General features: G+C 45.8%; 1 protein-coding gene across 1 annotated transcript in view; it reads right to left on the minus strand.

Annotated features, from left to right (window-relative positions):
* LOC138837652 (carboxypeptidase B-like) overlaps positions 1 to 24,250 on the minus strand; it is a 63,523-nt gene continuing 39,273 nt past the window's right edge. Inside the window, exons 3-13 of the mRNA XM_070036608.1 lie at positions 22,085 to 22,330; positions 21,914 to 21,989; positions 16,467 to 16,591; positions 10,632 to 10,731; positions 10,446 to 10,547; positions 9,499 to 9,600; positions 8,827 to 8,937; positions 8,648 to 8,738; positions 7,840 to 8,042; positions 674 to 758; positions 1 to 343 (exon numbers count right to left, since the gene is read on the minus strand). Of these exons, the coding sequence (XP_069892709.1) occupies positions 156 to 343; positions 674 to 758; positions 7,840 to 8,042; positions 8,648 to 8,738; positions 8,827 to 8,937; positions 9,499 to 9,600; positions 10,446 to 10,547; positions 10,632 to 10,731; positions 16,467 to 16,591; positions 21,914 to 21,989; positions 22,085 to 22,155 (1,254 nt within the window). The 5' untranslated portion in view covers positions 22,156 to 22,330 and the 3' untranslated portion in view covers positions 1 to 155. The remainder of the gene's footprint in view (positions 344 to 673; positions 759 to 7,839; positions 8,043 to 8,647; positions 8,739 to 8,826; positions 8,938 to 9,498; positions 9,601 to 10,445; positions 10,548 to 10,631; positions 10,732 to 16,466; positions 16,592 to 21,913; positions 21,990 to 22,084; positions 22,331 to 24,250) is intronic.

The raw sequence follows: 24,250 nt of genomic DNA on the forward strand, positions 1-24,250 counted from the left end.
TATTATGATCAGTTAAAAAAGATCCAAGTAGTTTAATAGACCTAGAAGCTTAAAAAAGAATGCTTAAGATGTATAAAACCTTCATTCAGCCCCATTAAAATCAGAGTTCAGGGTAGATAAGCAGTGGACAGAGCGTCGTGCAGCCGGGTGCCTGGCTAGTACAGGTTATGGAGGACGTAGTTGGCGATGTACTTGACAGCAAGCATGGTCTCCTCACAGGTGGGTCGGATCTGGGACTCAGGAAGTGCAAAGCCGTATCTTCCTGTGTCCCGGAGTTCAAAGGTGAAGGAATATTTGATCCCTTCATCATAAGCCCAGTCGTCAGAGCCGCCGGCAGCAGGATCTGAAACAAGCAGAGAGTAGGAGAGGGGGTGGAAGACAACAATAACCCTAGTCTAGAGATTTGAAGACATGCCATCTTTGTCTTTATAATTACAACCCATTTCCTTGTGCGAGTAAAAGATAACTCTCTAGTCTGAAAACCAGAGGGTGCCACATTTGATTTTTTTTTAAGAACAAGTCCAGTGTCACCCCACAAAACAGATCTGAACAGGGCATTTCTTGACTAGGAAAATGATTACATGACTAGTAAAAACCAGTGGGAGGCAAAGCTTCCTGCTCTGAGTGTTTGGCGCACGAGGCCCATGGTTTCCTGGCTGGAGGTGAGACTCACAGATTGTGGTGGCTCCGGGACCATAGGTGTACTTGGTGCCATGCAGGGAGGCGAGTTCCTTCACCGCAGCCTTGGCCAGGGTGTTCTACAAGAGAACCATCAGGAAGTGAAGACACAGAGCAGAGCCAGAGGGACTCAGACCTGCTCTTGCTACGCAGGCCTGGTGCCTGGCCCGAGCGTTCACAAGCAAACACTGGGTTCCAGGCCTGCATGAGAATGTCTGCCAGAGGACATGGGCTCCTGGCCCCTCCACACCCTGCCCAGACACTCCACACTTGGGAAGCCCCGCCTGGCTGGGCTGCCTTCTGATTGTTCACTATGGGAGAATCAGTTGTGACTCATTCTGGTTGTGGGACCTGCTATATTTTGGATGTTGGCACCATAATTGCGTCTTGTTCATATGCCTGGGAAAGTGCAAGGAAACTTATGAATGAGAACCGTTTAATTTTTACAAAGGAGGAGCTTTCCTAGCTCCCCATTCCAACTTCAAACCCAGTCTTGTAAAGTTGAAGGCATGGGAGCATATCCTTAAGATATCAAAGATTTCAGCTCCCATACTATTAGTACTTCCTTGACAAATCAGAACATTACAAAGCCATAAAATTTTAAGCCATGAATTTCTGTTCTGGTCCACTGATGTGACGTAATTGGTTTCCTGGAACTATCTTTTCTTCTTGGAGTTTTGGGCCCATAACTTGAAAGGTTTAGAGTTCCTTCTCTTGGGTTCCAAGTGGATAATAAGATGTACTTTCTTCTCTTCCAGAGAAGCCTTCTGCATGCTTTTCTTTTCTTTCTTTTTTTCCCATTAAGTTGTGAATTATTATTATTGTTGTTGTTGATGTTGTTAGCATTGAGGATTGAACTCTGGGTTCACACACTTGTTCACACTGGTACTCTACCACTTGAGTCATACCTCCAGTCCAAGCATTTTCCCAATTAATTGGAGGTGGTATCTCACAGACATTTCTGTGTGGCTAGCTTTGAACTGTGATCTTCCAGGTGTCAGCCTCTTGAGTAGCTAGGGGTATGAGCCACTGGCAGCTGGCTATGAATTTAGAAATGCAGTTCTGCAGGATTAATTCCAAATGTGTAAAGTTCCACATGTGGAAGTTTGCAATCTTGAGATGTTACAAAGAACAGTTGGATAGATTTGACAGTCGCTGTTGGCATCTGTTGACTCACATGCCCGTTCCTGAACATATTTGTTGGTATTACGTAATCTCTAAACTTCCAGACCACAGGCCTACTTGTGATCTATTATCTTTTTGAGACAATCAATCTATCAGTCATGACTGCCCTGAAGGCGGTGCACACATGTGTCAGTTTGCCTTCCTTGAACCACAATCTGGGCACATGAGGGTCACCAGTGCTTCTAACCCTTCACAAGCATTTGTTTTCTGGGGCAGCTGTTCTGTGTCTGGTGTAATATTTAAGGATTTGGGTCAGAAGGCTGTGACTTTTCTCCTTTCATGGTGCATACTGAGTCTGTGCCCTGCTTAGCCTGGTCATTGTATCAACCTCATCCTCCAAGGGCCACCTCACCAGCCGGCCCATCTTCCACAGCTCTTTTGCTCCCTCTTTGGGCAGAAAGAATTGTGGCCGTGGCCTAGTCCACTTCCCTCCCTAGCCACACATGGGCTGCATTCCTTCTGAGCTAGGTGTTCTTGAACTGTAAGACTATGGGTTCCCTCCCTCCAGCCAGAGCCCCTCTTTGCTGGGGTTGGGGCGGGGGAGATATTCCACTGTTCTTTCAGATTTGCTTGTCACGCGGCAGCATTACATTACCGTCTTTGTGAATCTGCTCCTCGCCCTCTTTAAGGGCGTGGCTCCCCTCTCCTGGGAGGGGGCTCAGGCCTCAGTTGTCCTCTGTGCTGTGACCCAGTGCTGTTCTCAGAAGATGACTTCTTTGCTGGAAGAGGCTTACTTTAACAAGTTCTCACAGTGTTGCTCAGGTTGGCCTTGAACCTGTAATCCTCCTGACAGGGCCTCCTAGGCACATACCACAGTGTCTGGTGTGGACATTACGTTGTACCTCAGAAGTCGTACGGCAGAAGACCGAGTCCTCTCCATTTGGAGATTTGGATAGGGACGAGGAGGGTCAGGCTTTGTGAAGGCTGAACTGTGACCCTCCTGAGCAGAAGCCGGGGAGGTCAGAGGGGGAATCATTGGTCCCAGGATGGCCCGCCACACTTGGGCGTCTGTGCACTTTGCTTTTTTCATTATTTAGAAAAGAAGTCTCTGGGCCCTTTCTCAGAGCTTCTCCAAAGCCAGAGGAAGAGAAAAAGCAGTCAGAATAGACATTCATCAACTAAAATACCATATTTTGAATTCCAATCATCTTAACAACAAAATATCCTGGAATCAGTGTGGGACTTTACTTTTGAAGAGTTCACTTAATTTCAGAAATGTTACTCATTTATCATCGCAGCATTATCTGTCCACATTTCATCACCACAGAATTTTCTAGCAGAAGGGAACGCCATGGAGGGCAGTTTGCGCCCATCGGGGCGGGGTGATGTCCCATCTGGGAACCACAGACTGGAAGGCGGTTCTAGCACTTGCTTAGGTGTTAGAGAACGAGGTGGCTCCTTCCCCATGTGTGATTTGACAAAAAGGAAGCGAGGTGCTGGGAAATCCAAGAAGTACCAACGCCACAGACATCCCCGGTTGTGTCAGAGATGCCTGCCACTCCAGGAACAAGTCTTCCATTTCTTGCTAAGTTGGTTCAAAATGAAAACTAACATTTACATAAAACCTTATGCCTTACAAAGAGCTGGTTATTTTTATCCCCATCTTACAGATAAAAGAGCCCAAACCCAGAGATGATGACAGTTTGTGCCGAAGGCACATGGCCCTGTGAATGGCGGACTTCAGCCAGCTTCTTCCTTCTTTAAACCCTGCGCTCTTTCTGACTTCTCCTTGTGGCCTTCGGATACTTCAAAAGCAACGTCTGTCACTGGGGCTGGTTTTCCCCATTGTGAAGAACAGAGGGAGCTAAATATAAACCAGCCTCACAGGAAACTGTGCTCTCAGTCAAGGCCAAACATGGCCAACCTTTATTAATCCTTAGATATGAATTTCCTATCGCATCTTATGCATGTCCTCTTTTGTCATCTATCTCCTTAAAAAGAGGCCTTGGTCCTACCGCAAAAGACAGAGAGAGTCTCAAATGTCACAGCTGGCTCAAAGCCTGAGAGACAAAGGGGAGAGCAGTAGGATGTTTGCCCGGGTCTGGGCTCCAGGGGCCTGGTGAGATGAACGCACAGGGGCTGGCCTTTTCCAGTGACCTGGGTTTCCAGGTAACATGTGACAAAGGAGCTCCCAAAGATGACAGTGCACTGAGCCCCCACCTTCTGGCACCCAGCCAGCCTCAAGACAGGGGCCACCCTTTTCTAATCTTGTGGCATCTATTATTACAGACAAAACAAAAGCCCCCCACAGAGGCTGAGCTCTAGCACAGGAGAAGGCCTTTTCTTCAGAACTTAGTTTCTAACTTGAGGTTCCAAGTTTAACCCCGTGACAAGGGAGCCTCAAAATGATCTTTAACTGTGACTTCCCTCCCCTGTCCTGTGACTGCGTGTGGTTTATACCCAGGGACCCAGGGGCAACTTATCTTGGATAGGTTTGGTGCAGATAGAGAAGCAGTCAAAGTCTATGAGCAGGCATGCAGGCGGAGGAAGCACTGGGACTGGAAAAGCCCGCTACGACTCAGAAAACAGAGCCCCGGGGGTGAGAAGAGCAGAGCGAGGGCAGCGCTTGGCCTAGGACGGCTGGGCGCTCGGCAGAGCCCAGAGGTGTGTGGGAACACACTCTTCTGCTGGAGACCAGATTCTTCCCCTGGCTGCTCCACTGACACAGTTTCCAGCTCCTTAAAAATTTAAGGCTGGAGTCCATAGACTTTTTTGTTTGTTTTTGGTAGAAGCGGTGTCTGTCCCAAGTAACACTTGAACACGAATGCTGTACGGGGCATCTGCCAGGCTCTGGCACTTATTCTATTTTTGAGATGGGTGTAAGGTCCAGTGAGTGAGAGACTGGGCCAGGAATGTGACTGTGTTCTTATCTTTGTTCAGGGCAGAGTTTCTCAACCTCGGCACTCTCGGCATTTTGGCTGGAGTATTCTTTGGTGTGTGTGTGTGTGTACACGTGGCGGGGCTGGCCTGTAAGTGCAGAGTATTTTATCAGCATCTCCTGGCCTCTGCTCAGCCATGTGCATCTAACATGTCCTCTGGGGGGAGACGGGGCACAGAGCAAAATAAATTAGTCGAAAGTAAAATGAGCTAAAGGAGGGAATAGGGAGGCTGAAAGTTCATCTGGGAAGAGCATTTAACAGGACAGAAAGGTGTTTCTTCGCTGAGGCACTGCAGTGTGTCTGAAGCGTCTCTGCCGCGTCACTTCTTGCCAGACTACATTGCTTTACGCATTGGGGCGCCAGCCTCAGCAGAGAACGTGCGGGACGCCACCTCACACGCAGGCCTCAATGAACCACGGACACAGCGGCAGTAGAGGTCGACCCAGGAAAGGTTTGGGATGAACTTGTGGTAAAAACTGCCTGCTATTTTTCTGGAACACAAACGAAACTGGGAGTCCTCTTGGCACTGGGAATTCTGCTGAAGATGTTGCTGGCATCAGAGCCTCTAAGACACTCCAAGGCCACCTGACTGGTCAAGGCTTGCCGGGCCTTTCCTTAGCCAGAACACTCCAAATAGACTGACCTTCTCGCCGCTGGACCCCATTTTGATGCTTCATGGGCCTTTGTCTCTCACTCAGGACAAATCTCACCTCCTGGGCTGTCATTTGATAGCTTCTGCACACACTGCTGTCATCTTCTCTCGAATTTATGCAGCTGCGTGTAATCACAAACTACCTAGCCACGCACAGTGGTGCACACCTGTACTCCTAGCTACTCGAGAGGCTGAGCTCTGGAGGATCATCATTCAAGGCCAGCCCAGGGAAAGTGTTCATGAGACCTCATTTGAGCCCATAGCAGTGGCATGTGCCTAATACATGGAGGTTAAAATCTGGAGGACTGTGGTTTCAGACCTGTCCAGGCAAAAATTAAGACCCTTACCTTAAAAATACCAGAGTGTCTGGGTGCCAATTGCTCACACCTGTCATCCTAGCTGCTCAGGAGGCTGGGATCTGAGGATTGTGGTTCAAAGCCAGCCCAGGCAGGAAAGTCTGTGAGAGTCTGATTTCCAATAAATTACTCAGAAAAAGCCAGAAATGATGCCATGGTAGAGCGCTGCCCTTGAGCTCAAAGAGGCTCAGGGACAGTGCCTAGGCCCTGAGTTCAAGCCTTAGGACCAGCAGAAAAAAACAGAAAACAAACCAAAACCAAAACCAAAACAGAGCAAAACCCTGAAAGATCCTGAGCATTGTACATAATTGCATGCATGTTGGTGGAAATTGGAGCAGCTCAGAAATATTAAAAAAACATGTATTTATTATTTTTTAGCAGCTACAGCTAATTTCTCTAACCTAGAGCTAGAAACTCTGTTCCTAGCAGAGGCTAGCTAAGTCAGCTGGAAAAGGAGGAGTAGAACCAGAAATGCCCCAAGGCCATGTGAATTCCTGAGGTTGTAGCTAGGAAATTCTTTCTGTGCTTCCAATGCAAAGAAGCCAGAAGCCGGGCCACTCTAGTTAGGACACATGCACTTGGCCCTGGAAACCCACAAACCAACTTCGGGTTTTAGTTATTTTTCCTGGATATAGTTCCCCTAGGAGTTAGCAAAATGGATTTACCAGATTCCAAAGGCAGGGCTTGATTCCTTTCCGGCAATAACTTGGAGGCTTCAACAAAAGTACTCCAGATTATTTGGTTATCGTTCTTTGCAGCCAGTGGACATGAAGCAATCGCTTCATTACAAGGCTGTAACCTCCTGTCCCATGGTGGTTAGGTACTTGGGACAGAAGTACTTTTGTGCAGCAGGACTTGGGGATCCTCACAGACTGCGCTACTGGAAAACTAACATTTAATGCTTCTGACAAATGATGGCTTCTGTTGTTTTTGGGTATATAGATAGGGAAAGTGGGAAGTTTTTTTTTGAAAAATTAAAAAAAAAAAGAATCTAGCCAACTATTAGCCATCAGTTTTCTAGGAGACTGGGTTGTTTATCTGTTTTGCTCCTTTCCCCACAACATATTTACAGCATTACATGCTTAGTTGGTCTCTGAAAGAGGGAGTCTGAAAGTGCAAAACGACAATTTCCAGTTTTTAAAGTTTCTGGGTCTTCAAGTTCATGCATTTAGGTGAGCCAAATGTTTATGTCATTGTCCAGGTGGAATTCTCTCTCTCTCTCTCTCTGGTATAATTCAAATGATTTAAATCTTGTGCTTACTCTTTTAGATCATTGCACTCAACTTCTGGCAGCCAGATGTTTCATAAAGTTAAAAAATGTGAAGGTACAATCATGCTCTTAAAAAAGTTTATGAGTTGATAATTGTTAATATGAGTCGTTATAAAATTTGTAAGATGGAAGCACTCACGGGACTGTATCTTGATTGTCCAACAAAACTGCTGGTGTTTTCAGTCAAAGATACTTAGGTATCTTTGAAGTACATCCTAAATGTAGAAAGCCTGGGGTTTATGGTAGATTTGCTGAGCAGTGTTAGGATCTCAGGCTGAGCCCTGCATCTACCAGATACAACAATGTCTTAACGATATCCGCCATGTTCTGCCATGCTACTCCTCCACTTGCACAACCAGACAAAAATGACCAAATCCACTGATCATACCCCAGATGCATGGAAACAACCCCTTGAGTTTGTATTGCCAGGAAGACAGAGGGAAAGCAACAACCAGTGCCGTTTTGAAGGCTGGCAGATAAACTACACCTGGGAAGCTGTTCTCAGTATCCAAGTCTTAGCCAGTCTCTCCAGCTCACTCCAGGTTCCTTGTAAGTTCATTGTTATATTTTTTGCTTCCACTAACACACACACACACACACACACACACACACACACACACACACACACACACACACACACACACACACACACACACACACACACACACACACACACACACACACAATCAATCACTATAGGGACTTGGAGAAATTGTTCTTAAGATTTTTCTTTTTCAAGATTAGTACAAGAAATCCAGCACGTTCTCCCAGGGTGGCCTGTTCCCAGGGCCTCGTCCACCCAGGGCCCTGTCCACTTACCAGCTCCTTGTTGTTCTCAGGCAGCAGGTAGTCGTAGGAGTAAGGGTAGAGCAGCATCTGAGAGTAGGAGTGGATGGTCAGGTAAGCCTTGATGGAGGAGCGCTTGCTGCGGATGAAGTCCGCCAGGGCCTTGGTCTCATTTTCAGACTCGGGGGCAGGTCCACAATAAGTGTCGGAACAGGGGTTTCGAGAGGCTCCAGTTTCTTGTAGTAAATAAATAATAAATAAAGGTGTTATTTGTGGCCAATGATTACCTACTGACCTGCTCCTGGGATAGGTTTTGATGTTTCATGCTTCCGAAGGAGGAAGTTAAATACTGTGAAAGTTGTTTTCTTAGGAGCTCTTGCAACCATTCTGCTTTATGAATATGAGAAGAGATAGACACATTTACTCACTAGGTCAGGATGGCAATTTTTAAGATGATTAAAAAACTGCACATGAATTCACTCATGTCTAGATGGTATTAAACAACAAAAGCAACACAGCATTAAAGTGTCAATAAGTAGGGTTAAAATAGTATCTATGAAAATTCTATATTGAAAATTCTATATTGCTGCAACCATTCTATTTTTTTGTTGGTGGAGGTATAAGGGCTTGAACTTAGTGCCTTATGTACCCCTTGGGCTTGCTTGCATGGCTGATGTTCTACCCCATGAGCCACGACTTCTGTCCTGTTTTGGGTTGATTATTTTAGTCACTGAATCTGGTGACCTTTTCTGCTTGGCTGGCCTCAAAATGCAATCCATGGGTCTCAGCCTCTTGAGGAGCTACGTTGACCTGCTCCCTCAATGGTCAGATTGACACTCACCGCACCATCCAGCATTGAAGTTTCTGTTGGGGTCAACACCGGCGCAGGAAGATCCAGGGCGGACAGAGCGAGTCTTCCTCCACATGCGGTTCTGGGGCAGGGTTGCACGGTTAGGACAGGTGTCGTGGGGAGTAGCGGGCATGAACCCCTCTGTCCCCTCTCAGGACTGGCCCACATACCTTGGTCCAGGTGTAGACGTAGCCATCGATGTTGACCACTGGCAGGACGTAGAAGTCCAGCTCGTCGAGAAGAGAGGTCATCTGGATCTCTCTTCTGTAGGTGCGCACGGCCTGCACGTGGTTCATGGAGGGGAAACTCATGGGAATATTGGGCTGTGGAGACCTGTGGAGCCTGCGTAGATGCTGACTGTGCTTGAAATCGTCATTGCTGTGGCACTCTGAAGGGGACTTTGCATTTTTGCTCAGTCTTTTGGATGGATACTTACTGTACTTCTGCAAGGAAGTTTTTCTTTCCCTTCTGTTTATTTATTAAGTCATCTATTTACATCAGCCTGGACTCATGGATATTTAGAAACTTGAGTTTTGAAGTTTATCAAGAGATAACGATCAAGCACGTGGTTTATTTTTAAGTGACCAGACCACCCTACGGCTATCTGCCTGTTCACCAAAGGACAGGAAGTTCCAGTGAGTGAAATTCAAAAATAAACAGAAATTCCTGTTTTAAAAGCTGCACTGGCAGAAGTTGGAACTAGTTCCTAAGAACAAGAGCTTGAGATTACAGATTCCTTCCTGTATTATTTTCTCTTATCGTAGCCAGGTTATTAGAAATCAATTGAAAGAAAAACATACTTTCTACCTTTCCTTTGCCAAAAATCCATTCTGCATACTGACCTCTCTTACAAACCACTGACAAAATGCAGGAGAAATCCACTCTCTCGCATGGAATCCACAGTCTATGAAGATAGCTGGTTTATTGGGTTTAGCTTTGCCGACCTGCCATGAGTAAAGGAAAAGAGAAGGTGTGGTTCAACACCTGGCACTCAAGGGTTGACATTCTCTACTCTGCTGGGAGCTGGACTCAACAGGTACAACTCTGCAACAGGAAATGGTCTCTCCTAAGATTAAGTTAAAACATAAACCTGCACGGTATGTTCTTACCCCTAGACGCTTGCTGTGTTTCTGCGAGAGCTTACAGGGCTGTTTATTATTTTTATTAAGCTTGACAAGCTCGTATTTTCAGAAGATGCCTGATTACCCTGCCTAATTGTACCCACGTGAGGGTTATTTTTGGCTGCCATTCTTAGGTGACATGACCAAGACAACTGGAGGAATGATTAGAAGTAATTACAATTGTTGTTAATCTCACAAGGATTTTCCTTTCTCCCCACCTAGTTCTCATCTCTTTATTCTCCTCATTAGAATTACATGACAAAAGTGACATTAGATGCTGACAGAAACAAATCACTGGTCTGCTTTGTAATGCCGGATAGATGTGAAGTTTATGGACCCTCTTTGGTAAATGAATTTGCCTCGACAGCTGGGAGAGAGAGATTTCATCGAGGTATACCGGATGATTTACATTGCTCACAGGAATGCTTAAATTTATAGGACTTCTCTAATTTTATTGCATTTTCCTTTTGAATAAATCAAAGTAATGATTTTTTTTAAAAATCCACATGTGATAAAAGCAGCAGAGGGGGATCTATTTGGGGGATATAGGCAGGAAAAGAGTTATGACAACCTTTGGAATATGTGTATCTGTAAAGCAGATGTTCATGCATGAGAATTTGTTGATTTGGAGCTTCGGATAGCCCCGGGTCATGGTAAGAGATAATTACCTTGAGGAGGTACATGTTTCTTCCTTCAAAGGTGGTCCCAATGACGCTGCGAGAGATGAGGTCGGGGTTCTCAGCTGCCACTTGCTGGGTCCATGCCTCGATCTAACAAAGGAAATGGGTCGTGGGGTCAATTAGATATTGCTGGTGCCATTCCAAGAGCCACACTGACCACCTCACATGCCATACCGTTTCCCAGCTGTTGTACTTCGTGTAGCTGTGTCCCGTGGCGCGTCCCCGGCCGTCCAGCTGAGCCTCCATTGCGTTTCTCAGGTTGCTGATCAGCACCCTGCGTGGAGCACAGTGAGTGTCGGTACACAGTAGGCACATGTCCCCAGGAAGCACACCCAGCGCCACCACTGCCCACGCTGGAGCGTGGTCTCACGGTTGCCCATGCTGTCCTCTGCATGGTCCCGAGACCTGCAATCTGGGGGATTCTGGTATGGCTCACAGTGGGGGACACCGCCAAGGAGGCCCCTTACCCCCAAACGACACATATTTGGATGTCCTTAGACCTTAAACTCAGAAATGGTTTTTCTGGGTATCTTAATTATTCTGAGTCAGGGCTTTGGGGGTCCATCTAGTTTGTATTTGAGGCCCATCTGCAGTCTTTCTTCTTCAAAATTTTTGTGATTATTTTAGCATGAAAGTCCCCATGTCCCTGAAACCAACTCCATTTCAGGGAGTTGAGTCACCTTCAGCCAGTCTCCAGGCTTTGAGAAAAATGACTAGCTACCCAGAAGTATCAGCAAGCAAAAGGTTGATTTAGGTAGAAGAGTATTTGGTTTTAAAGAACTCATTTGTACTTTCTTATTTGGCTGGCTTAGAAGTCAAACAATAGTTCTGAAACAAGGTGCTGTAAAAATGGATGACAGAATATTCAAGGTCTGCCTGCTGCTATCCTGTGTGTGGCTCAGTTGAAAGTTACACACCTTCAGGTGTGTGTGTGTGTGCGTGTGTGTGTGTGTGTGTGTGTGTGTGTGTGTGTGTGTGTGTGTGTGTGTGTGTGTGTTCATTCATTTCTTATTGCTACTTTGAGCAGAGAGTATGCTGGGAAGGGACAAAATCTTATGAGCATCAATGTCCCCGGTCACAGCCGTGGGAACATTACAGACAGCGGCCAGTTCTTGAGCGATTTCTATTATTCACTGTCAAGCCTTGAAATGATTTTATCTGGCACATGGAGAATTGCAGCCGCACATCAAAAGTCTGCTATCCCTCTGCCTTCCCCCAGGGCAGTGTGCTGAGCTCGGTCAAGGCTGCCCACTGGGCCTCCCTCCACATCTTCCCATTTGGCGAGGTTGGGGCTGAGCTCCAGTCTGTCTGTGGAAAAATGCAATAAACGAGTGCTAAATGGCATCTGCTTCCTGGGAAATGGCAAAGTCTGCCCCAGTGACTTAACTGTATTACGGTGGTACTGAAAGAATAAAAAGGAGAAATCTTGGACATATATTCTTCGGAAAGAGAAAATAATTTTTTTGAAGAGCCAACAAGACCTCATTAGTGCATTCATTTTTGGTGGCAGCTGAAAATACCTCCAGCAGTGGCTTCAAGCAACATGGCTTTGTTGTTTTACAGTTCTGGAGGTTAGATGTCTAGCACAAGTCTCACTGGGCTGGAAATCATCAGAGATGCCCAGCTTTCAGAGGCACCTGGGAGGGCCTGGTGCCCTCTGCATCTTTGTAGCTCCTGTGTTCAGGGTTGTGGTTTCTCCATTTCCAAAGCCCGCAAGGGACCCGAGTCCTTCTCACCTCTAATTGCTCTGACTTCTTCCCCTGTCTCTGGCTAGTGTGGTTCCTTGGCCTCCCTGAAGAGTCTAGGATAGTCTTCTATGTTATGTCGGCTTGCTAGGAATCTTAAGCCTTCTATTACTTCCATTCCTCTTCGTGAGGGAATTGAACTATTTCATCACTTGGAGGAGTAAGGTGTAGACATTTTGGAAGAGCATCATTGTGTCTTCAGTAGTTTGGGACAATGGTTGCACATGCTTTAGTTATTTTCAACACACATGACTGTTAGGAATTAGGAATCTAGTTGTAGAAGGAATAGACGGAATAATCCTGAATTTTAGGAATCAAGGGATCAAGGGCTTTGTTTGGCCCAGATCTACAAGTTAGCTTTAGAAAACTGGCTTTACTCTCTGGGGTATAATTTCATAATTGTAGAGTGGGGGGAAATTGAACAGAGACTATTCAATTTATTTTCAGGTCTAAAACACAGCCTTGATTCAGATCCATGGATTGTGGCCATTTTCATAGGTATCTTCCAAGATATATGGATTTTTTTAACCACTTCCTACCTTTTAAACTCTAAGAAAAGGTAGAAGAAACTAGGCCTTCAGTAGCGATAGTTAACTAAAAACTAGAAACAGTGAAAACAAAACAAGCCCCAAATAAAACACCAACAGAAAGGACACTAAAAACTTAAAAAATATCAACCATGGAGCTTCACCCCCAACCCTATAAACTTTGACTTTAGTGAGATTTCTACTGTCAGCCAGCATGCAAAATATGTAGGTCATATGGCTCCTCACTTGGTACACAGAGGAAAGATGTCATAAGTTAATTACTCACAGACACTGCACAGCCTCCAGACATTCAGTTGGTGTTTCTGTGTAAGGCCAGCCCCATGGCCATCTCCCATCTATCAGGAGCCAGCTCTGTGGGGAAGAGGCACCAGAGAGCCTACCCATTTCACCTACACCCAGCCCTCAAGTTCAAGTTATTTAGGGGAAAGCAATGACTTTGCAGGGCTTGTGTTGTTACTGCTTGATACGAAGAAGAGACATCCTGTGAGATTTATTACCGTGTTAAATATTTAGCAGCTTCATCGAGAACCAGGAGAAAGAAGTGTAATAATAAAACAGTTAGCTAAATTTCGGACGACAGCCAAGAGTGAAAGCATCCTGTGGTAACTTGTGGAAGAACAGCAGGATGAACTTGAAATGTGATACTGACCCCGGAAGGCAGGGAACTGACCTCAGATGATTCTTTCCTGCCTCATGATGATCTGATTTTTATTAGCTTTAGGACAAAACACTACTTTAGGGCTATTAAAAATACTATTACTAAATAATGAGCTACTATGTAGAAGATTAAAACAATGCCTCTTAATATAATGAGGACAGCGTTACAGCTACAAAATACAGAGATATGACATATGTTTTATAATTTTATGTGCTCCTTTTAGAGCGAATCTTTTCTTATCTTTTTTTTTTTAAGCTTGCAAGCAAATTATATAAGCATGACTCCCAAAAAAGCAAGGAGTGCAACATCTGACAGGGAAAGGGAGACACGGCTCAGTTTCATCCCCCTTTGAGATGCTGGGAAATGGTATATTTGATTCCTTCTTTCATTGCTGGCCAAAGATGTTTTCTTATGTGACTCTGAAATATGCAGGGGAAAAAAAAAAGATGCTCCAGGCAGTCAGCAAGACCATCTCTCCCTGGGTCAGCTAGGACAAATGCAATCTTTTCTTTCTTTCTTTTTTTTGCAGTTTTAGGAGGGAATTCGACAGAGGGCTATCCACCAGGTATGCGTCCATTTAGCTTCAGCCGTGAGCTGAAGATGTACACTTTCTGATCCCCACCTGCCTGTGTATAAGAGTACAACTTAGCAAGTCAAAGTGCCGTCACCCCTCCCTTTTTATTGGCACAATAATTTAGAATGTGACCAAAAGTGCCATATGATCAAGTCTTGGTCAAGAGAAGAATCAGAATGGCAAAAGAATCTGGAAAGCTCTTTGGGTGTGACTTGGGCAGAGGTGGCTCCATCAGTACACGGTCGCAACCATGAATCTCTGCCAGCAGGAAACCGACGAAATGCAAATTAGTTGCCCTATGAAGCAGTAATGGGGCTCACAGGGGCCGCCTGCAGCCCCAGCTTGGATATTGTTGAAGTGCTCCTCTGGGATTTCTGGAGTCTTATTATTACTTAAATTTTAAATTACTTAAAATTACATGCTACAAACACGCTCTGTAGTGAACAGAGAAGGGGAAATTAGCGAGACCTTAGCCCTCAGGGAACACCCTGTGTTCTGCATGAGACAGCATTCATCTACAACTCCCAGAAAGTTTACCACTGAGAAAGGGAAGTGAGGGGTGGGAGGCCTGGCTCGAGTGGTAGAGTGCCTGCCAATGAGCGAAAGTGTCAGACACCGAGTCCTGCCCGTTCTCAAACACGTGAAAAAGAATCGAGTTTTCTACCTGGAAATCGTCATCATTTTGAGACAGGAATAGAATGAGGACATGGATTAGGCTGAAATCTTTCCCAGAAAAATTTCATATTTTCTCAAAACACACTCAAGTCTTGCCTGTGCCGTGCGGAATTGCTGGGCTACACATTTCGAGCTTCTTTCACTGAGGCTCCTAAAGGCTAGGATTTCAGAACTTGCTAGGTTATGAGAGGAGCAAAATGTCACAGCCATGTGTCTTAATCCCATTTTGGAATCTAAGAGGTTATGTTTTTGTTCCAGAAAGATGGTTCTCAGGTCACATTTGAGCGCTTCCCAGGGGCAGGATGGGGAGCTGGGCCCCCTGGGGGCGGGTCACGTCCTCTGTGCAATGGTAACCCGAGCAGCATCTGCAGTGGTTGCAGTACTAGTTGAAAATTATTTACATCTTGTTTGTTTTTCATGTTCACCACGGCCGTTTTTTTGTGAGTGACCTAGTGCATGGCTTTGTTTTACGGGTTAGGAAGGGGGAAGTTCAGAAAGGCTAAGCCCCACTGCCAGTAAGTTGTGGAGCTGGGGCAGGAATCGGCCTGTCTGTCCTCTCAGCATTTGCTCGCTGCCCTGTGGGAGGCCACTAGTCATGCTGGCTCCCATTTCACAGGTATGAAGCCTGACACCTGCCCTGATGCAGGTATTATTTTTGTCTGTTTTCAAGACATGAACATCTCTAGTACGAAAAGGATGTAGGTCCTATTGTCTCCAAGCATATGGAGCCCTCTGCATATGGTGGGAGTTGCTGAGTGGACCTTTGAATATTGAGAACTGGAGACTTCCTCTGCTCCGGGAGTCCTCTCCTGGAGGAGGGCCTCGGCTCTGTCCTACAGACCTCACTCTTCCTCCTTCCACAAAATGCCTCTGGCTCACCGTATTCTCTCTTCCCTGTAAGTCTATGGGCACAGGGTCTGTTCTCTGCCTAGAGAGTGGCTTGTCCTGGTTCTTGGTGAACTGCTCCTCATCTTTTAGTTCTCATCTGAAACCTCATTTTGTAGGCCCATCCCTCTTCTACCCCTGGTTGTCTTCTGTTGCTCTCAATCTCCAGCTCTCTGGCCTTTCTAGCACCAATTATTGCAAACTCTTATTTGAATTTGTCTTCTGCTAAGGTGGGAGTCATTACCTAGCCTATCCTTCTCAGTATTTGCTCTGTGTAAGAAATTGATATCAGTTTGTTAGGCCAACAACTGCCCCAACTCAGGAGAATACTTTGATCTTGAAGGACCTGGACAGACCAAGAAATATAGAATGATCAAGGTAGTCAACTCTACTCTAGGTTTTTGGGGAGCCATGTTGTTGTTATTGTGGTTATTATTATTATTATTGTTATTTGGCTTCCTCTCTCCATGCCTTTGTTTCCACTGGACAGCTTGGGGAAAAGCCATTCAGATTGCCTCTAGCTTTGTTCTAGAGACATCCTGGCTCAAAGTAGGTCTAGTTGATCATCTGGAACAAAGATCTGATCAGATTGGAAAATTGTGCCTGGCTGACCACAGTGCCCATTGGTTGACCTGTCCACTACACATCACTCATAAAGCAGGAACAGATTGAGAATCTGGCTGAAGGGCTGAGGCTTCAAGAGCCAAAATCATCTTCATTAGAGCAGTAACTACTTGCAAAATCCACCAGGGATGGGAGTCCTAAGATTTGGAATCCAGGTTCTTCTTTGTGTGGTCCCAAGTCTCTTTGCATGCAGAACATGGTCTTGTTCCATTTTTGTTTTTGTTTTTTAACCTTTCCAGGGTAATGCAGTAGCCTGGGTAACAGGGAGAGTATGGCAACAGCTGTACAACCTCCACTTACTCGTACTGCAGCTCATTCTGCCCCAGGAAGTCCTCCACGGTGGCTGAGTCTTCGGTTTTGACATGGAAGTCAACTGAGCTGTGAGGTTTGACTTGTGTGGCTGAATCTGGCTTCCAGAAGTCAATCTAAATAAAACCCAAAGTATCATATATCAGACTTCCACAATTCAGGGTGTGAATTACCACCTGAGCACACGTTATTGCTCTGTTCCACCAAGGTATTTTCAAAATCAAATTACCCATGAAATCTCTTTAAAAGATCTATCTTTGAGTGAACAAGGTCAGGACCAAGCAATTAGATGTCAATAAAAATGTTCACAAATACACACATACCCTTGATTATCAGCAAGCACAAAGAGCGTATAATTATCGCCCACAATACTCGTTCATTGTAGTATTCTGTAACTGTTCTCCTCTACTTATTGATTTCCTACTTGTTTGTGATAACAGTCTTTGTGGTAATGGATGTGTGGAATGAATGATAATGAATTAACTATAGACAAGAAATAGTGGAGAGAAATTAAGCTTTTCCTTTTCTTTCTAGTGGCTCTGTAATTACGAGTGTGTCTTGGAGATTGGTTCTGTGCAGGTTTTAATGATGCACTGAGTGTTGCAGGGGTGAGTGTTGCAGGGGTGTGTGTTGCAGGGGTGAGTGTTGCAGGGGTGTGTGTTGCAGGGGTGAGTGTTGCAGGGGTGAGTGTTGCAGGGGTGTGTGTTGCAGGGGTGTGTGTTGCAGGGGTGTGTGTTGCAGGGGTGAGTGTTGCAGGGGTGAGTGTTGCAGGGGTGTGTGTTGCAGGGGTGAGTGTTGCAGGGGTGAGTGTTGCAGGGGTGTGTGTTGCAGGGGTGAGTGTTGCAGGGGTGAGTGTTGCAGGGGTGAGTGTTGCAGGGGTGTGTGTTGCAGGGGTGTGTGTTGCAGGGGTGAGTGTTGCAGGGGTGAGTGTTGCAGGGGTGTGTGTTGCAGGGGTGAGTGTTGCAGGGGTGAGTGTTGCAGGGGTGAGTGTTGCAGGGGTGTGTGTTGCAGGGGTGTGTGTTGCAGGGGTGAGTGTTGCAGGGGTGAGTGTTGCAGGGGTGAGTGTTGCAGGGGTGAGTGTTGCAGGGGTGTGTGTTGCAGGGGTGAGTGTTGCAGGGGTGTGTGTTGCAGGGGTGTGTGTTGCAGGGGTGAGTGTTGCAGGGGTGAGTGTTGCAGGGGTGAGTGTTGCAGGGGTGAGTGTTGCAGGGGTGTGTGTTGCAGGGGTGAGTGTTGCAGGGGTGAGTGTTGCAGGGGTGTGTGTTGCAGGGGTGAGTGTTGCAGGGGTGAGTGTTGCAGGGGTGTGTGTTGCAGGGGTGTGTGTTGCAGGGGTGTGCTTCCCCGCTTCTTCCTTGCACAGAGAGGAAGTCTGGGGTGGGCCCCACTGGGGGTCCTTCCATCCATTGCGTCTCTAGATGAGTGAGCTAACCTCAGGCTGGGGATATGACTAGTGATGATGTTGAGGATCACTGGGAACTAGCTGTGATGACTAAGTTCAGACACACCTGCATGGGATCCAGTAGTATCCTATGTTATGTCCTGGTTACTTTCAGACCACTATGGGAGTCCAGTGGTATTGGAGCTATGGGTAGAGGCCATTGAAAATGCTGGGGTTCAAGCCCCATGACCTACCATAAAAAATGCTGGGACCAAGAAGGGAAGAACATAGGATGTCATTATGAAGGATTCCAGAAGAGAATGTATAGTGTGGATCTCACGGAGGGATTGGAAGGAGCGGGCATGGGCAGCTGGATGGGGGAGGGGTTGGGCAGATAGCTCAGAAAGTAATCTGGTGAGACGGGATTGAGAGGATAAAGACGGGCATGGAGTGAGCAGGGGAGGGGTGCAACGGCATGTCATGATACAGACGGAGAACGCAGAGGCGGCGACAGATTCCGGCTAGCCAATGCCGCATAGAGAAGGGCATGGGCTGGGAAGGTGGCTCAGTGGTAGAGCGCTTGCCTTGAGCTGAAGAGCTGAGGGACAGTGCCCAGGCCCAGAGTTCAGGCCCCACGACTGGACCAAAAAAAAAAAAAAGAGAAGGGCATGCAGATCAACACACAGGAGGAGAAAGTAACCTCTGAATGCCTAAGTGCCTGAGGGGCCTGGGATGATTTTCTACCGCTCTTATGTCTTAGGGACTTTCCTTTTCTATGGGGAATTCTAGGGCTAAGTCCACACAGCAGGGAGAAGCTTGGCTGGGAAGGCAGGCATCACGAGAAATCACACCCGGAACCCTGGAAACCCACAAGATGTGCACGGAGACGGGAGTGCGTCTTATGATGGGTATCTCCAGTAAGAGAAACAGTACCGCCTGGGTTACAAGGAGAGAAAATGAGGAGAGGGATGAGGAGAGTCTGTCGGAGCACAACGGGGCCACAAAACTCCCCGGTGTACCCGTGTTCAAAAGGACACGCTCAAAAGCTGGAAGGAAGGACACACAGCCAAGGATGAACACAAAGCTGGCCTTGCGACCAGCTTATCAGGAAGGCTGTATCCAAGAATATACGGTGTGCACTAGCTTTCTGCAGGGAGTAAGAAGCTCTTTTTAAATCAAGGTGGAAAAACAATATAGGGGGGAAAAACCATGCACCCTTCTGCTGGGAGGTAGAGCCTGTTGTCTGCATCTGAAGAAGGGAATGTGGTTCTATTTAACTCTTGCTTGACTTTGTCCTCTCCAAGAAGGAGTTCTGCTATTCCTTTTCTTCCCTATTTCTCCTCCTGAAAGATGAAATAGCCATCAAGATAAGCAAAGGATTGTCAACATGATATTTAAGCAGAAATGTTTTGTTTAAAGAACATGGAGGCCAAATGGAGGTGGAACAATGGGTGACAACAATGGAACATAAACTGTATTAAAAAAAAAAATCCCGGATCTAGCTGGGCACTGGTGGCTCACACCTATAATCCTAGCTACTCAGCAGGCTGAGATAGGAGGATCACAGTTTGAAGCCAGCCCTGGTAAGAAAGTCTATGAGACTCTTATCTCCAATTAACCACTGGAGAACAGGAAGTAGAGCGGTGGTTCAAGGTGGTAGAGCACTAGCATTGAGCAAAAAAAGCTTAGGGATAGTCCCTAGACCTTGAATTCAAGCCCCATGACTGACCAAAAAAAAAAAAATCCCAGATCTACATATAGTAACACTGAAAAACACATATAGCTATTCCTATTTACATTCTGAGTCCTTTACTTTTATCACATATCTCTTGTCTTAATCACAACAACCTTGTAAGGCATAGTATTAGCATTTTTTTTTATATGGGAGGAAGTGGAGACCTAGAGGCACCCAAGGCCAGAATAGCAGATTCTCTGCTCTTAGCTGCTGGGGAATGCTGAGTTCAGATGATTTATAACAGAACCCCACAGATGCGATTGAAGTACTTTCTCAGCAGCATTGGAAGAAGCAGAGCTCGGAGGGCTCAACAGGGAGTGGGAAGGGTTAGTCTGGGAGTCCATCAATAGGAAAACAGGTGAGCCCAGAAGCAGGGCTGCGGCCTGGCATGGATTCTGCAGAGAAACTGCAGAGCACAGTGGAAGCAGGTGGGCTTTGCTGCCCAGGGAGGGAAGCTATGGGCTTTGGGAGCCAGCCTGGTTAAGCAAGAATAAGTCAGGCCCAGTTAACCCAGCTTCGGAAGAGGCTGCTAACCTGGCAGAACACTGAATCTTGATCTCAGTGATGTATTTGAGGAAGCCCATATCCATGGTCATCTTTACAAGCCAGAAAGTGCACCCTGCTAACTTAGGTGAGTCCTAAGGAGAGGGGTTTAGTGACCCACCCAGCACTTCACATGGGATCTGGCTTATTGGAGTCTCTTGGCATATGTGTGTTGATCAGGAGAAGCGCAGAGGAGGTCTCTTTCCCAGCCAGACCCCTAACTGAAGGCTTTTCAGTGACAAAGGTGAAAGTTTCACTTCTCAGACTGCTGGGTGATTCTAAGTTTAGGGCAGAGTTCTTTCCCCTGGATGAGAATTCCTGCAGAATTCTCATCACACTCAAAACAGGGTGTCTGGATAAATTTTTAACAGCACACGTGTAAAAAGCCTGCATTCGGGAAAACAAAAAAATCAATCCAGGTGAGCATGAAAGGACCCGTTTGAGGGTGGGAAGAGGAGTAACCTAACAGTATTGCTGCAAGTCAGGGGTGCCGTGACGGCTCAAGAGGCTGAAAAGAACCTCAGGCCCCATTAATAAACGTCTGCTTTACAAATGCAGGCTACTGAGGGCCCCGTGGCATGGATTAATCAGAACATGCCCGGAGACCCGCTGTCAGTTCTGCTAGCTACATCTTAAGAAGGAAATATAGACAGAAAGACTGAGCTAGATCCAGAGGTGACCAGAATGATCAAGAGTCCATCAAAGAGTGCTAGGAGAAATGATGGAAAGAACGGGAGGAGATCAACCTCAGAGGCAACACAATGTTTGAGCATGGGGTCAATGCTAGAGAAGGTATCAGCTCAGCTTCGTGAAGAAAGCCTACAGGAGGACTTTGAAGGCAAATGGCTTTTCTGAGAGGTGGCAATTTTGTGCCAGTGTGTCTACAAGTGAGCAAATGGGGTCCTTGGTACACTGCTTTCTAGAAGGAATTCCTAGATTTGAGTGGAAGGCAGAAATTGGTGGCTGATTCTATGAAAACTGAACTCTCAACCTTTTTGCCCCTTCCTCCATACCTTCAAAGGTAAAACCTGAAAGCTAGCTAGACAGACAGCCATTTAGGAATGAGGGGACTATTTTAGTTTATACATTCATGGAGAAATCTCGCTGGTCTAAGTGCGACTGCTTACAGCTGGTGGCAGAACCCTGCCACACATTACATATATGATTTAAAATGTCAATTCTCACCCTGTAGATAATACTTTTTGTAAGGAGTAGCCTGTACATCTCACTTTCTTGAAGCAAAGTATGGAAATCATGCCTTTTTTTTTTTTTTTTGCATCTTCTTTTGCTCCTTCAAGTCACGTCATTAAAGGGACCAGAATCAAGGTCATAAAAAACTCAAGCTGTTTGATTTGGAATGAAAGAAAATCAAAGGGAACAGATGATACATGGGATGTGGAAATGAATCTGAAGTTGGACTAAAGCCCAGTTTTTCAGTGATATCCGCGCTGATCATTTTTCTCCCTGGCCTTAGCAGGGAGGTGACTGTCCATGAGAGGGTGTCTGACCTTCTGGAACAGCTCAAGTTGCCCAGTTGTTATACTGCCAGCTCTTTAAAGTTTGCATGGATCTATAACATGAATTTACAGAGGGCTTATGGCACTGTGAGCCCATCAGAGAAAAAGCCATGTGGCATTGCATGCTGCCCAAGATTTTTTCATTCATTGACACCAGAAATGCTGTAGATAATGTTTCATGTCATTCTTCCTTTGGTGGAATCACCATGCAACCAGATTTTTAAAGTGAGTGCAAAGTTAAGTCTGGGCTGTAAGGAGCTGCCCTTACCTGATGTGTTTCGGCCAGGTCATGAATTAACTTGATGTGGTCTTCATCTTCGACACTGACACGGAAGACTTTATTGCTGAACAGTAAGATACAAGAATAGAAAATTAAGTTGCACAATATACACATGGGAGGGGCTATTAAAACTTGCTCTTCAGGGGGCTTATTACATACCCTTCCAACTGCTCAACCGAAGAGTAAGCAGACACCAAGGCCACACTCAGCAGAATAAGTAACAGCCGCATTGTCTTGACCAGGTCCGCAGGCTGAGTCAGGGGCGCCGCCAGCCTTTATAACCCAGGGTGTCCTTCCTCCCTTCTCCACTCTGTGAACAGGCCCTATCTGATCTTGATTAATTGGCTTCCTGGCACTGCTATGTCAGTAGCTGTGTAAAGTCTTAGAGCATATCTCTCTCAACACCTGTGGAAACAGCAAATAGTCTCACGTTATATTTACTGGGTTTTGATGTGAGGCCTTGAACAGTCTACAGGAAAATGGGTTTTAAGTAAAGTATATCTTTCCCGTTTTTAATTGAGAACTGCTCGCAAGTTCTCTAGATTTACATACATGGTATGATGAGTTTTGACACACATATATAGCCATGTAATAATGGTTCCTCCCCTAAGTTCCTCTAAGCACGTTTCCAGTGCTCTTCTTCCTTCCTACAGTTTCTAGCTTTATACACTGGTTTTGCTGTTTTTGTTGTCAGGCCTCCCAAGTAGTTGGGATTTCAGGCATGGGCCACCAGGGCCCTGCTTCAAACAGATCTTTCTTGTGTGGTAGATGGAGGCAATCGTCTTATCATCTCTCTTCAAATACCCTTGCAACAGTAGCTCGGAGAAACAGGCAGATGAGAGGAATTCATGGTTAATAGACTCGGCTACCCCTGCCACTCTCTATACCTTTAACAAAGTTTCCGTGAGTATGTTGGCTGCTGGCCACTCTGATGAGGCTGACCTGCGGGGGGCTGGACCCACATCCACGCAATGTGTTCAAGGTGACCTTCAGTTAGGTCTGCTGGGATTCCACAGCACTGACCTGGGCCAAGTGGAGCACATTGCAGAGATGGTCGGTGTTGGCTTTACACTGCCAGGCAGCGTTCTCCTGGAGTTGCAGCACTGGCTGTGCCACATCACCGGAGGCGGAAGCCGGGGCTCAACAGGATCTTTTAGCTCTGGCATGAATTCCATCTTCATCTGACAGGAGGGAGGCCAGGAAAAGTCCACCAGCTGCAATGACCCCGACTAAGGGGGCAGCACAGAATGTCTGTCTTTCGAGGTTACAGTAGAGTGCATCTCAATGTCTGTGAAGGATTTTAGAATCTAATCAAAGATTGCACTGAATCGCCCGTCTCTTTAAGTCTTTGTTAATCTGCACTAAAACTTTGACCTTTATCTTTAATAATATTGACAATTTTAAAGAGTCCAGTCAGTTGTTGTACAGAATGTCTTTCAGTGTGGTTCCTGTCCTTGTTTCTCATGGCTTCATTCATATTTAAATCCCAATTATATAACTTCCTTAGTACAATGCTATGAATGGTTCATGTGCATTTGGTTAACTAACTAAAAAGCTTAAAATGTAGGAAATACATTGACTTTGACAAGCCCATCTCCTTTTCAAGTATTAATTATTCTCTTCAGCCTCTTAGAATGCTTGCTTTTATCTCTGCATATTTTTATTTGTTTATTTTTGTATCCTGGCTGAATATTTGTGAATATTTTTCTATCACTAGGATTATAAGCTCCTTGAGAGATCAAACTGTGTCTTATTCATTTTAATTTGTTTCATAGAAGGCACAGGATTTTGTTGAGTAGAAAGGACAAAGGAATAATGGCAATCTGATATTTTCATGAAAACTCCAAGTTATTTTGGCATTGTTTAATAAATGCATGTTATAGGGAGATTAATAGTAAGATAGATGTTGCTTTCTTAAGAAGGTCAAATTTTATTATTTTCTTGGATCAGTGGCAAAAGCACCTTCCAGAATTCCCTTTTGGTTTTATAACTATATGAAAAGTCACATCAAAGAAAATTTATAAACTCACCTGGAGTCATAAAACCACCCCACCCCCTTGTCTGTGTGCTTGGAACAGTCGGCTTCCCGGAGGGGGTCGTACTTCCTTGGATCTTCTTCTGTATTCAGAATTAATGACGAAGTGTGCCCACATAGGGCATCTCTTTGGACATCATCCCCATGCTACCCTGTGCTCTGGACCCCACCTACATGGTAAACTCTATCCCTCGTTCATTATTCATGGATTTACTGTAAATTATTCCAGCCCAGTTCTGCTTGTACACAGCAGAACTGCACATAGTTCCTCCAGATGCTCATCTCCTTGC

Source organism: Dipodomys merriami, unplaced genomic scaffold (assembly GCF_024711535.1).
Source record: "Dipodomys merriami isolate MVZ:Mamm:240054 unplaced genomic scaffold, mDipMer1.0.p SCAF_273, whole genome shotgun sequence".
NCBI classification, from domain to species: Eukaryota; Metazoa; Chordata; class Mammalia; order Rodentia; family Heteromyidae; genus Dipodomys; species Dipodomys merriami.